The 15,275-nt window shown below is 44.5% G+C and overlaps 1 protein-coding gene across 1 annotated transcript in view; it reads left to right on the forward strand.

The window, feature by feature from the left end:
* Nucleotides 1-14,775, forward strand: part of SUV39H2 (SUV39H2 histone lysine methyltransferase) — a 36,525-nt gene extending 21,750 nt beyond the window's left edge. Inside the window, exons 3-6 of the mRNA XM_068272667.1 lie at nt 1,498-2,169; nt 9,140-9,286; nt 11,071-11,200; nt 14,518-14,775. Coding sequence (XP_068128768.1) covers nt 1,498-2,169; nt 9,140-9,286; nt 11,071-11,200; nt 14,518-14,621 — 1,053 coding nt within the window. The 3' untranslated portion in view covers nt 14,622-14,775. The remainder of the gene's footprint in view (nt 1-1,497; nt 2,170-9,139; nt 9,287-11,070; nt 11,201-14,517) is intronic.
* The last annotated feature ends 500 nt before the right edge of the window (nt 14,776-15,275 follow it).

Raw genomic sequence — 15,275 nt, forward strand, 5'->3', positions numbered from 1 at the left:
CCTCACAGAGCCTTACAGACGACATTATATAAGTAATGATGGGATGGGGAGCATGGTCTGTAGAGTAAACAGATACTTTCAATACGTTACTTCAAAAGGTACAGTACAGAGGTGCAGTATGAAAAAACATTTGTGCATTGTTAATGCAGTTTTAAGAGGTTGATCTAGGGATTTAATCAGTACAAAATGGGTTGAAATTGTCCAGAAGTATCTCCAATCGTCCCACATGCACATTACCAGTTTAAAAGAAAACTGGTTTACCTGTTTAATGGTGAGCCAGAGGACCAATCAGGTTTTCAGTGGCTGGATGAGTATGCAGTTCTTAAAGTGTACCTGAGACGAGGGAACATAAAGTTTTATAGATACCTGGGCTTTCTCCAGCCCCGTTCACGCAGATTGCTCCCTCACCGCAGTCTAAGGCTTCCCCCGTGTTGCTCCAGTGATTGGGAGCATCCTGCACAGTAGCGTTGCAAAGGGTCAGAACGCCCCCGGCGACGGGAGGGCGGGCACGTGCGTCCGGGTCGCGCATGTGCAGTACGCCTGACTGGCTGCGGATGACAGAGCTGCTACGGGAATATCAAGAAGGCTTTAGACTGCGGCGATGGAAGCCCCAGGTATTAAACTTTTATTTCTGCTCGTCTCAGGTTCACTTGTTTTGTTTAGTTATTTAATATAACAATAATTATTGTATATAACAAATTATGGTTCTTGGTCATTTTGACCAATCCACCATCATAATTGTAAGTGTACTGAAATTATTAAATGCATAACGATGTGTCCATGAAGTATGGCTGCGTGAAAAGGAAATGCGCACGTTTATGGAGAGTAGCTCTTGAAAGAGACCTAAAAATGTTTTATAAAGAGTTATTTACAGGCTTGTCTGTTGTTTAAAGTGAACCAGAGACGAAGCACCCTAATGTATTTACCATATATATCAGTGGAAAAATTCGAGAAAACTGCTACCCTGCTCTCTCTTTCCTCCTTCACTGCTCAGCAGGTTTGTTATCAGGTCTTATAAAATCCCTAACTGAGCATTCAGTCTGGCTTTGCTCAGGAATCATTATAGCGGAGTCTGTCTTCTCTGATGTCTTTTCAAGCCCAAGTCTGCCCCCTTCTGGCTCTGCTTTCCCCTTTCTGTATACTTCCAGCATCAGAGAGTTGTGATGAGATGGGAGGAGCTGCTAATGTAAGGGTATATTGAAAAAGGTTTTTTTTTTTAATCTATATTTGTTAGTCATACAAGGTTTTTAGAAATGGTGATTTCATTTTGCACATAGACCACTAAATAATATGCTTTTCTGATTAACTGTTTTGCATGGCGTTTTAGTAAAAAAACACAAAAAAAGTCACACCAGAGTGGCGAAAATACCAGGTATAGTGTTTATTTTGTAAAATCGATCTGTTTATTTTGTGCTAAAGCGTTCATTTCTGGATTCCTTTAAATATTATTTAGTTAAAAAATTATTTACAGTAACTTATTTTTTTTTGTTTTTTAAGGGTAAAGAATACTTTCTAGTGAAATGGAAAGGATGGCCAGACTCGTATAATACTTGGGAGCCAACAGAGAATCTGAAGTGCCCGACACTATTAAAGCAGTTTTACAGCGACCTTTACAATTTTTTATCTGAACTTAAGCCTGAAAAAACAAACTTGCTAAAAAATAATTTTAAAAGTGTGGACCAGTCTGCTGCGGACTATATAGTGAAAAAGGCCAAGCAACGAATTGCACTCAAGCGCTGGGAGGAAGGACTCAATAGGAAAAAGTCCCATAATGGAATGATCTATGTAGAAAATAATGTGGACCTTGAAGGGCCACCCAGAGACTTCTATTATATTAATGATTACAAGACTACCCCCGGAGTTAATACTTTGGGGGAAGCCATTGTTGGCTGCGACTGTACAGACTGCTTTTCAGGTAAATGTTGTCCTATGGAGGCAGGTGTAGATTTTGCATACAATGAACACAGACAAATTAGGATTCCACCTGGACGGCCTATTTATGAATGCAATGCTAGATGTAAATGTAGCTCGGATTGTCCCAACAGGGTGGTACAGAAAGGACCTCCTTACTCACTATGCATCTTTAGGACCGAGAATGGACGTGGATGGGGAGTTAAAACACTTCAGAAAATCAAGAAGCACAGCTTTGTCATGGAATATGTTGGTGAGGTAAGTTCAGCTATCAGCTCTTAATCCGTTCTCTCATGGGTTTTAACATACTTTCTTTCTCTACAAACTGTTCTGACTCTGTAAAGGTTTCCTCAGGAAAATTAGCAAATCACAATCTTTAATTTCTGTTCAAGTAAACATTTTGAAAGTAGACATATACACAGTAGACCTCTGTTTCCACATTGCGTGATATGCAATGATTGACATCACCTTACTTAAAGGGATACTGTAGGGGGGTCGGGGGAAAATGAGCTGAACTTACCCGGGGCTTCTAATGGTCCCCCGCAGACATCCTGTGTTGGCGCAGCCACTCCCCGATGCTCCGGCCCCGCCTCCGGTTCACTTCTGGAATTTCTGACTTTAAAGTCAGAAAACCACTCCGCCTGCGTTGCCGTGTTCTCGATCCCGCTGATGGCACCAGGAGCATACTGCGCAGACACAGACCATACTGGGCTTCTGCTATACACTCCTGGTGACATCGGCGGGAGCGAGGACACGGCAACGCAGGCGCAGTGGTTTTCTGACTTTAAAGTCAGAAATTCCAGAAGTGAACTGGAGGCGGGGCCGGAGCATCGCCAACACAGGATGTCTGCGGGGGACCATTAGAAGCCCCGGGTAAGTTCAGTGATTAGTACCACAATAGAGCAAACTGAATTTAAACTTCTGCTTTTCAGATGTAATAATGTTCTACCTCCAGCATTTGTTTTCTTCTACGCCATTTTGGGCTCAAGTCACAAAGCAATACCGCATGTGGTAAAGCAGTAAACAGCTGATTTAACACCCCCCCCCCCCAAAAAAAAAAAAATTCAAATGTCAATTCACAAAGTCTGTTGGAAAACTATAATCACCGACCAGTGAGGTAAATACCTCCTAAATGTCAATTCACATGATAACTTGTGCGATAAAACAAATGAGCTGTCAGTAAGATAACAGCCATTTGTGAAATTTATAGAAGGGTGTTAAGGGCAAACTGAGGGGAGAGAAAGTAGGAAAGTTAAAGGTCCACTGTCGTAAAAATCTTAAAGAGAATCTGTACTCTAATATTCTTACACTAAAAAGCATACCATTCTATTCATTATGTTCTCCTGGGCCCCTCTGTGCTGTTTCTGCCACTCTCTGCTGCAATCCTGGCTTGTAATTAACAGTTTTAGGCAGTGTTTACAAACAAACTAACCATCTTCTAATAGGCTCAGCTAAGCATAGTGTATGAGTCATTCAGAGTATGCAGGGGGCCTGCAGAGGGTGTGTATCGCTTCTACCAATCACAAGCAGCCCTGCACATTCCACACATTCCAGCTTTAGCCCGACAAACAGGACAGAGGAAAGATACATTGATTTATTACAGAGACAGTGCAGTTAGGAAAGACTGCAGTAAGCCAGAGCAGATTAGAACAGGCATAGGAACTTATAGGATAGAAGAACTAAGGCTGAAAAATTTGTTACAGAGTCTCTTTAAAATTTTAAAATATATGGGCTAATCTAAAACCTGTCGGTAATGTCTGATTTCTACTACCTACTGTAAGTGAAAGCAACATAGGAGAAAAGTATGGCTAATTTTGCTCTGGAAAAAACATACTTCATATCTGTATATGTTTTTTTTATGTCTTAGTTGTGTTTATATTTTACTTTTTTTTTTTTTTTTAATTTTTGCGACAGTGGTCCTTTTTTAATGAAAACATTTTTCCCATGTGCTGTAGAAAACCTATCCACATTATTATTGTGTACTAATTAAAAACAGTTAAATAATCTGTATATTAAAAAAAAACACTCCGGGGGATACTTACCTCAGGAGGGGGAAACCCCTGAATCCTATAGATGCTTCCCCCATCCTCCTCCATTTCTCCATTAGAGTGCTGGGACCCCCCCCCCCCCCCCCCCCCGAAGTGCGGCGAGGTAAATATTTACCTACCGACATCCTGCGCAGGCGCACTAGCGTCTCTTCATTTGGGTACGGCGGAAATGGCTGAACCCGATCGTATCCGTTCTACTGCGCAGACGCGAGTCCTTTGCGCCTGCGCAGTAGAGCAGATATGGTCGTACACAACTATTTTCGCCTAGCCCGAACAAAGAACCGCTAGTGCGCCTGCACAGGATCTCGGAGAGTTAAATAAATCATTGCTTGTCGGGGGAGGTTTCGGGGAGCCAGCGCTGGATTCCGACAAGCTTCAGAGGTCAGGGGAGCCTCATTGGGACATTGAGGCTTCCCCCTCCCGAGGTAAGTATCCACCAGAGGGGGGTTTTAGTTAGCCTCTTTAAAATGCTAATGGATTTGAACTCCTACACGTTATGTTAATTTTATGCAGCTTGGACTTGCTCTCTACTTTTCAGTATAATAAAAAATGCTTTCTGTATCAGATCTGCAAGAAGTTTTGAATCAGGATGATCTGGGTTCCATTTTCCATCCACCACAATAATCCATCAAATATAAAATGAAATATCGCGTTATTCTTTAAAAAACTGAATGAAATACTGCATGTGTAAAAATTTTAGTGAATACTTGATCAAAAAAAAATTTACTGCATGAGGTAATTTACCAAACAGGTGTTGGTGAACTGAGCTCTTTACCTTATGATGGAGACTTAACAGGAATGTCCTCTCCCCTCCTTTCCTTTCACTGTTTTATTATTGAAAATCTTAAAGGTAGCCATACACTGGTCGATGTGCCATTAGATCGACCAGCTGACAGATCCCTATCTGATCGAATCTGATCAGATAGGGATCGTATGGCTGCCTTTACTGCAAACAGATTGTGAATCGATTTCAGCCTGAAACCGATTCACCATCTGCTGAGCTGCTCCTGCCGCCTGTCCCCCCCCCCCGTATACATTACCTGATGCTGGCTCCGGGTCCTCTTCTCCGCATTGCACGGCTCTGTTCCGGATCCATTACGGCGCTTCCTGTGTTACTCCGTGACCAGGAAGTTCAAATAGAGCGCCCTCTATTAGAACTTCCTGGTCACTGCAGTGACACAGGAAGCGCCGGGATGGATGGAGCCGGAACAGAGCCGTGCAGCACGGAGAAGACGCCCGGGAGCCAGCCTCAGGTAATGTATACCTGATCGGATCGGCCGCCGCTAGCGACGCGCACTTTACCCGCGGGCGATCGAGGGTAATTTCCCGCACGGCGCGATCGACGGACCGATCCGATTCCGGGAGGGAATCGGATCGGCGGCTGCGTTTACCGCGAACGATTGGCAGCAGATTCGATCCCAGGATCGAATCTGCTGTTGAAACGGCCGGGAATCGAGCCAGTGTATGGCTACGTTAATTTAAACCTGTAACTTTGAAGTAAAAGAAAACTAGATGCTTATCCCGATTGGGCTTGGCTATGTCTGCCAGAGCTTCATGGGGAAAGCCATTAGTGCACCTGTGCCCCTCCAACAATCGCCGACAAGCAGACTTTTGGGGTGCCCGTGCTTGATCCCCTTAATTTTTAAATAGATTGGCTAGACTATAGCTGAGCAGGAAAGGGGTTGGGGAAGTGAGAGAGGCTGTGTAATTTAGGCACCAGGGGATCAGAATAAGGGTTTAGGCGCTATCCTTCCTGGCGGTAAGCCCGAGCTGAGCTCGGGCTATGCCGCCGGAAGGCACCGCTCAGGCCCCGCTGGGCCGATTTGCATAATTTTTTTTTTTCTGCTACACGCTGCGTGTGCAATCCGATCGCCGCTATCCGTTGCGCAGCAGCCGTGCCCCCCCAGTCCCGTGCGCTGCCTGGCCAATCAGTGCCAGGCAGCGCTGTGGGGTGGATCGGAGTCCCTTTGACGTCGAGGACGTCGGTGACTTCATCCCGCCCGTCGCCATGGCGACGGGGGAAGCCCTCCAGGAGATCCCGTTCTTTGAACGGGATCTCCGATCGCCTCAGTATTGGAGGGGCTTGTCTCGCTACATGATATATAAAACATTTAAAAAAAAAAAAAAAAAAGGCTGTGCTGCCCCCTGGTGGATTTTAATAAACCGCCGGGAGGGTTAATATAGCTAAGCGCTTGGAGTGGGGGGGATCTTTAGCCATCGGGTATTGTCATTGGTGAAGGCAGTTAGTGTTAGGAGTAGGCTTGAGCTCTATCGTTCAGATTGCGGATTCCAAGTAACCCTTGTGTGTTGTGGCAGAGGGGGGTGTTAAGCGGAATATAACCCAGCATTTCATCTTTGCTCTAAAACATTATTTGGAGCATATTTATATGCAACCAGCATTTTTTTTTTCTTACTAGATCAGCATTCGAAGGGTTACACACAGCTTGAAAGTTCAGTGTAGTGAAATGCAGACACATCCCGAGCTTTAGATAATGTTATCTTGCGTTTGCTTAAATGTATCAAGTGAGGATTGTGACACGTTCTCTGACTGTGGAGAAGGAGCTCAACACAGACAGAGAGTCAAAGCATGTCTGCCTGAATGAATGAATATAACCAGTTATTAATAAAATGCAGTCAGCTTACAAACCAAAAAACTACTTTTGGAAACCTATAACTTCTAAATAAATAATAATACTTATGCACAAATGCAAATATGATAACCGTATGGCATATAAAAAGTAGGTAAACATGTTTTAATTGAATATTCTATCAGGGTTTTAAACCGTGTTTTAACTTGCTCTTGTCTTTGCCTATAGCCAATGTGCTCTGTGTGACTCCAATGCTTCCTCCTTCAAACCTGGAAGGAAGAAGAATTGGCGTGACCTGGAACGTGACATGGAGTGCATCGGTTATAAGTGCCAACAAGGGTAAGTTAATTCCCCTGCTGTGGCCTGCAACACAGCTCATGCCTAATTAGAAGGTGGGGGGAGGCTAGTGTTAGGTGTAGAAAGGAAAGGTTTAATGTGAGAGTGTAACTGTGTGTGATAGTAAAATATGATTAGATATTCTACTACTGGTATTGTACATTTTAATAATATTGCTTATCATTTCAGTTCTCCATAAATGTGCAGGCACGTCCTCTTGTAGAGATCGGCATGAGCATGTTTCTTATAATTACTCCGATAGCAAGACGCTCTCAATGGAGGGAAAAATGCCAGTGACCCCCTGCAGAGCCCTCAAGAAACCCTAGGGTTACAGGGAAACCTGGCTGAGAAAGCCAGGTCTATAACATCCCCTAAAATATACATACAGTATTGGTTTCTAAATTGTGGCCAGTTTTGCTCTTATTACTATTCTCAGGTGAAGTTCATTACCACCATAGCCAAAGTTACAGATTTTTTCCCTTCGCTTCTGTGAAACCCCCCAATGCCATTGTGAAATACACACCAGGTTGCTGGAGCGATGAGTACAATCCCAGGCTCCAAAAACTCAGCGGTTGATAAGGATATAAATTATCATTTGGTAGTAGATAAAATAGTTACAGTAATGTTTCTAAAGTTGTGATCAGTGGATTCCTGAGAGTTTTTTATAATAGAAATCAAGACTGTATGGAAAGTCAACATTTCCAAATCTCCTGAACCCTACAAATCCACTACTTTAGTTCTGAAGAACAATCACTGCTGTTTTTTTTTTTTTTTTCAAATCTATGGATTTATCCTATGGATCTATCCAACAAATTTGCATTATCTTAATCGGACTCTATAACAAAATTTTGAGCCTTATTTCTTCTATCCTATAAGTTCTTATACCTGTTCTAATGTGCTCTGGCATACTGCAGCCTTTTCTAGTTGCACTATCTCTGTAATAAATCTTATCATCTTTCCTCTGTCGGAGTCAGGCTGGAATGTGTGGAATGTGCAGCACTGCTTGTGATGGGCAGAAGCTTTATACACCCTCTTCAAGCTCTCCTCTCAGCCTATCACACCCTGGTTAGCAGCCATGTCTTTTGTTTGTAAACACTGCCTAAAACTGGCAATTACAATCCAGGATTTCAGCAGGGAGTGGCAGAAACAGCACAGAGGGGCCCAGGAGAACATAATGAATAGAATGGTATGCTTTTTATTGTAAGAATTTTAGAGTACAGATTCTCTTTAACCTCCTTGGCGGTAACCCCTGCTGGGCCGATTTGTTTAATTTTTTTTTTTTGCTGAACGCAGCTAGAACTTTGCTAGCTGCGTCAGCACACCGATCGCCGCTAACCGTCGCGCCGTGCGTCCCCCCCCCAGACCCCATGCGCTGCCTGGCCAATCAGTGCCAGGCATCGCTGTGGGGTGGATCGGAGTCCCCTTTGACGTCGAGGACGTCGGTGACCCTGGGCTCGCTACATGATATAATAAAAAAAAAAGAAAAAACTGCTGCGCTGCCTCCTGGGGGATTTTTTTTATACCGCCAGGAGGGTTAAAGAACTTTTTCACATGCTTAATATGGATACATTATATTCAATTTTACATTAAACATTGACTAGTTCACTTTTTTGTTTTTTTGTTTGTTTAAGAAGTAGAAACTAGAGGGTACATACAGAGGCAGATATCAAAATGGTTGAACCTGTCAAATAGACTACCTAATGCTGGATGATTCAGCTTCAGGGCTCAGGAATGAGAAACAAGTTGTGTTTAACTGGTGGTATCGAGGCTCATCATTTACACTAGGTAGAAAAAAAATCGTAAGGGTTTTGGACTAGTCTATCTCCTCACTGAAGTTCCACTGTCCACCAGTGTGCCGCTAGCCCCTCTGTAAAATCAGATAACAGCTGGATCAGCTGGGCACATCCGTGAGCCACTCTCGATCGTGCTCCTGGACCCAGGAGGATTCTGTACTTGTGCAGTTCACAAAGACTTGTGCAAGCACAGTACACTCCAGGCCACGGAAGCGAAATCAAGAGAGGTGTATGGACATGCCCACACATGCGCACAATCTATGATCTTACGGATGGGGCTAGCTGTGCACTGGAGGGCAGCAGAACTGCAGTGAGGGATCACATAGACTGCTAGAAGCCCCAGGTAAGTTAAGATTAACTTTTACCTTACAGCTTGGTTAACCTTTGAATAAATATCAATGTAGCACTTTTAAGGGGATCCAGACACAGTTTATGTAATGAAGACAGCACTGTTGTATTTCAGGTAATTACAACTGAAGAAGCAGAAAGAAGAGGCCAACAGTATGACAGCACGGGGATCACTTACCTGTTTGATCTAGACTATGAGGCAGATGAATTCACAGTGGATGCTGCACGATATGGCAATGTTTCACATTTTGTAAATCATAGTGTGAGTACAGTAGTGCTTTATTTCAAATTCTGGAGTATCTGCACTTATGTATGTAAAACATAACATACTCAGTCTTTTTCGACTTTTTTTTTTTTTTTTTTTTTTTACCCAATTTCATTAAAAGAAAAAAAGAGAAATGTGTTGTCCGGACCACCCTGTCTTCTTAAAGAGATGCCCCATAGTGACATATAGTAGATTGTAGTATATTATTCAGGATACCCAATATATGTCAATTATCCTGGTTTCAGCATTACAAACACTTCCTGTATCTATACATTGCTATGCAGAATTCTCCTCCCAGAGACTTCAGGGTGACAAGTGTTTCTACTGACTTTGGAACACACACAGTAAAAAAAAATAAAAAAAAAATTCCACAGTGATGCACATTTGGACTAGTCCATCACCTCATGGGGTAATCCTCCTCCATTTTTTTAGCGCTTATTGAATGGTAGTGCAAACTAAAGCTGGCATCTTTGTATAGAAACTTTCCAAAGTACTTGTATGTAAAAAAGGAATGAGAAACCTCCCAATAAGGGGGTGGAATAGTCTGAAAACAGTGGGCTTTTCACTACCTCTTTGGGAGAAATGCACTTTTAATATGTATGTGTACACACGGATTCAATTTCACAATTTTTTATGATCGTGTTCGTTTTAATACTAGCTTGCTACTTATTTACTCCTTGTATTCATATTCCCTTATTTTTCGGAATATAAGATGCTCCGGAATATAAGATGCACCTAAGTTTAGAGGTCAAAAGCCAGGGAAAAAAAAAATACTAAACCTAGTGTGTCCATGTTTCTGGAGCGTCTTGTAGTAGTTCACCCCCAATTGGTGTACTCCTGTGTCCCCTTCTGTCCTCCATTGCTCTACCTTTGTGTCCACTTCTGTCTCCAGTGTGCCCCCTAATGTCCCTGTGTCCCATCCTGGTCCCACTTTGTCCCCTCCTGGTCCCCTGTGTCTTTTCATGATCCCAGGGTCTCCTCCTGGTCCCTTTTTCTCCTCCTAGTCCCCCTGTGCCTTTTCATGGTCCCCCTGTCCCTCCTCCCCCCCCCCCCCCCCCCCCCCCACCGCTGGTCTCCACCGCTCCACTGATTAAAATAAAATAGCGGCAGCATGGCTAACCTTCCTAGCGCTTCCAGCGCTGGGTGGTCTCCTCCGCCCCCGGCTGGTCTTCTCCGCTTCCTGTAAAAGATAGAGTAGCGGCTCACCTCAGCTGGCGATTCCAGCGCTGGTGATCTGCAGACATCTGTGTCACATGGCTGCCTCTATTGAATCAACAGAAGCCTTCACTAGAGGCGGCCATGTGACACAGGAGATGTCTGCAGATCACCAGTACTGGAGTCGCCAGCTGAGGTGAGCCGCTATTCTATCTTTTACAGGGAGCAGAGAAAACCAGCTGGGGACGTAGGAGACCACTCAGTGCTGGAAGCGCTAGGAAGGTAAACCATGCTGCTGCAATTTTATTTTAAACAGGAGTGAAGGGGACCAGCAGGGTCAAGAAAGGGAATGCCTGAGGTCGTGGTGGGTTGTATCGGAGGGCGATCATAAGTCAGGGATTCCCTGTCTTTGGAATATAAGACGCAGGGACTTTTTCTCCCCATTTTTTTTAGGGAGAAGTGTGTCTTATATTCTCGGAAAATACGGTAATACTGACATTCAGCATTTTTGGAAGTTGTATTTAACAATTGTATTAGTTGTGCCTAGGAAGAGCTCACAATGTAATGTCTTGCTACCATTGTAAAATAAAGAGTAGACCTTGATTGCTCTATTTTTCCTCATTCAGTGTGATCCCAATCTTCAAGTATACAACGTCTTCATTGACAATTTAGATGTACGTCTTCCTCGCATTGCACTGTTTTCTACAAGGCAGATAAAAGCTGGGGAAGAGCTCTCTTTTGATTACCAAATGAAAGGTAAGTACTAAATACAAGTCTGCAAAACTTCACTTATCCAGGTCGTGGTTAATGTAGACATGTAAAAAATAAATGTGTTAAAGGGACTCAGAGCACCATGGGTATGCCTTTAAGACTCTGACCGGTACTGCATAGTACTTAAATAGACTCTGAAGTCTCACAAAAATCCTCTCTTTATTTCAAAAATGTATTTAACATGATAGCCCTAACTAAAACGCTGCATTCTCACGGCTGTAATCTAACTACACCCCCCCCCCCCCCCAAACTCCCTGCCCCTCAATCCGGGCAGCACTTCCGTGAGAGGCAGCGTTTTCAGCTACAGCTCTGCCTCTCCCCGCGTCTATCAGCGCCGGATAGCCGCCTCTCCCCCGCCGTTCTGTCTTTCTTCACTGACAGGAATGGGGAAGAGGCGAAGATACGCGCTGATTGATGCGTAAGGAGGCAGAGCTGCAGCTGAAAGCTCTGCCTCCTCCAGCAGCAAAATCCACGACCAAGAAAGTTGTGGATTTTGCGGGGGAGAGGGAGGGGGGTTAGGGGGGATTTAGTTAGATTTCAGCCGCGGGGATGCGGAATTTTAGTTAGGGCTATCATGTTAAAGACATTTTTGAAAACAAAACATGATTTTTATGAGACTTCATTGTCTCTTTAACCACTTAACGACCGCCTAACGCCGATCGGCGGCAGGTCGTAAGTGGTTTTCCATTTCAGTTCACGGAGGGTGTCTCCGTGAACAGCCTGCGAGCCTACGATCGAAATGTAAACGGCGAAATGTAAACACGCGGGGAACAAATACCCTGTGTTTACATCATACGGCCGTAAAGCAGATCTGAAGCCTATCAGAGACGGCGCAGGACGCATCGCTGTCCTGTGCCGCCTAGGGGTAGGAGGGGAGGGAAAGGGAGCGAGGCGGAAAATCGCTGCGGAGGGGGGCTTTGAGGAGCCCCCCGCTTGGCCACACAGCGGCGGCGATCAGACCCCCCCAGAAGGTCATCCCCCTAGTGGGGAAAAAAGGGGGGAAATCTGATCGCCCTGCGTGCCTCCTGATCTGTGCTGTGGGCTGGAGAGCCCACGCAGCACAGATCAGCTGAAAATGCCCTGGTCCTTAAGTGGTTAAATATGCATACCTTTCTGTAGCTTGTGCTGTCCTCTTTCAGTTGATGCCTGAATAACTGTTCTACACCAAATAGTTTTCGTTCAATATCAGTTTAAAAATCGCAGCTGCCATCTTGGCTATGTTATAACTTCCCCTGTCTGCTCTGAGAAGTGCATCACTGAATGAAGCAGGAAGAGGAAGTGACGCGCATGGCCATTGCACGAGGCTCCTCCAGAGGGGTCATAGCACGACTTTGTTGGAAGTCGCCTGGCTTAAATGGAACTTTAAATGTAAAAAACAAACAGCAACAAAAAAAGTTTTACTTATCTGGGGCATCTACCAGCCCCCTGCAGCCATCCTGTGCCCTCGCAGCCCTTCTGGTCCCCCTCCACCAGCTAGTTTCGTTTTTGCTGACTCTGCGGGACGCCATGTGTATATTTGCAAGCATTCCCGCTGGTGCAGGAAGCTACACGGACATTAACACATACATTTTTACGTGTTGCAGGTGCAATGCGTACAAATGTATGTGTTAATGTCCGTGATAGCTTCCTGCACCAGCGGGAATGCGTGCAAATGTACGCGTGGCGGCCCGTCGACTTCGAGACGGCAAAAACGAAACTAGCTGGCAGCGGGGTACCAGAGGAGCAGAGGATGGCTGCAGGGGGCTGGTAGATGCCCCAGGTAAGTTTTTTATTTTTTTATTTATATTTTTTTTACAGTTAAGGTTCCATTTAAAGGCATACACACAAGAGGTGCTCGGAGTCCCTTTAAATGTCAAATATTCAAATACTGCAAGCAATGGGCAGTGGTCTCAGGCTTTAAAGGACAACTGAAGTGAGGTATATGGAGGCTATTATATTTATTTCCTTTTAAACAATACCTTTTGCTTGGCAGCTCTGCTGGTTTATTTGGCTGCAGTAGTGTCTGAATCTCACTAGAAACAAGCATGCAGCTAATCTTGACAGATCTGACAATGTCAGAAACACCTGATATGATGCATGCTTGTTCAGGGTCTATGGCTAAAAGTACTAGAGGCAGAGGATCAGCAGGACAGCCAGGCAACTGGTACTGCTTAACCTCCTCAGCGTTCTGGACGAGCTGAGCTCGTCCAGAGACGCCGGAGGGTGCCGCTCAGGCCCTGGTGGGCGGATTTTAATATTTATTTTTTTAAAAACACGCAGCAAGCACTTTGCTTGCTGCGTTTTGTAGACGATTGTCGCCGCCGATGCGCCGCTATCCGCCGCGTAACGAGCTCCCCCCAGACCCCGTGCGCTGCCTGGCCAATCAGTGCCAGGCAGCGCTGAGGGGTGGATCGGGACTCCCTATGACGTCACGACGTTGTTGTCGTTGATGATGTCATTCTGGCCGTCGCTATGCGATGGGGGAAGCCCTGATGGATATCCCGTTCAGCATGGGATCTCCTGAAGGCCATCATCGCCGGGGGCATTCGGAAGGGTGGGTGGAATTCCGCTGGGAGGGGGGTATCATGTAGCTAGCGCTAGGCTAGCTACATGAAAAAAAAAAAAATTAAGTTTAAAAAACCATACGCAGCCGTGCGGCTGCGCATTATCAGAACGCCAGGGAGGTTAAAAGGTACTGCCTAAAGACCAGGCCATTTTTTTTTTTTTACTAAAAGGGCCATTGCAGCTTTAAGGCCTCCCTGCACAACTATGCACAAAAGTGATCTCCCCCCAGATGTTTGGGTTTTTTTTGTAAATATTTACGTTCTGTACACAGTTATTAGACGGCGGTTTCGCCATCTAACAGTCTCCGATTGCCGCTGGGAGACTGAAGGCGGGGCGGAGTTCCGCCTTCCAAGTGGACATGCGTGCACATTAGTGCGCGCGATCTCCTGCAGTAGCCAGCTCCAGGACTTGACGCCAATTGGCGTTAAGCGGTCCTGGGGCTGCCGCCGCTGTCACGCCCATTGGCGGAAACTCAGTCTTCAGGTAGTTAAACTAATGTCCCTACCACAGACAAAATTAGGCCGAGAACAATCTCTGAGGTACACAAGTGTGCTGGAGGTGCCAAATACCCCAGTATGTTTTTGGAACAGGATGACAACCCAAGAAGCTTAGAGCTTCAAGGCAACGCTGCTAACCACATAGATAAATGTCTATCGTTTCATTGTAATTGTTATATGAAAAGGGCCAATATGCATTTTAGATATATATGTATTTTGTGAAACATAAAAAAAACTGCTTTTGTTGTTTTGTTGTTTCAGGTTGTGGAGACCTTAGCACAGATTCTATTGAGCTGAGCCCAGCTAAAAAGAGAATAAGGACAGCGTGCAAATGTGGAGCTTCAAATTGCAGAGGATACCTTTAATGAACTTTTATATATTCCCTATGAAATGGTGTGCATATTTTTATTAAGCTGTGATGAGGTTTATTTTAAGGAAACATGATTATATTTTAATGATTTTTCTTTGTATGTATCATGTGTGTGTTGTGCTAAATAAATTGTAAAGCTTGTTATTGTATTGAATCAAACAACTGTGTGTGTGCGCGTGCAGTAAGGCAGTGTTCCCCAAAATTCCGTTCTGCAATAACTGAGCAACATAACCACAGTCGTGCTTACCCATGTTACCAGCATGTTCTGTTCTCTGTACTATCCTTGGCAGATTTAGCTGAGAAACAAGCTGTGTACACACTTAAAAGATTAATGAAAGATCACAGACCAATTTTACCACCTTCCATGTAGTATGAGAACATACTCTACACAGTCTATTCTATTGAGCTGAACTCCCCATCCGATAAAATCTTTGCAAGATGCTGCACGCAAAGATGCTGTACACATTCAAATAACAGTATCTGCAAAAAATCTGTTTCTGCAAAAGATCCGTTCCTGCAAAATGCATTCATAGTCTGATAGCTGCAGATCTCATACACACCTTGTTTAATAGACATTTATCTGAAGATCCATCCTGGTGGATCTGATCTGCAGATGAATGTCTGTTAACCTTTTGGGGACCGACGTAGG

Source organism: Hyperolius riggenbachi, chromosome 3, assembly GCF_040937935.1.
Source record: "Hyperolius riggenbachi isolate aHypRig1 chromosome 3, aHypRig1.pri, whole genome shotgun sequence".
Taxonomy (NCBI): Eukaryota; Metazoa; Chordata; class Amphibia; order Anura; family Hyperoliidae; genus Hyperolius; species Hyperolius riggenbachi.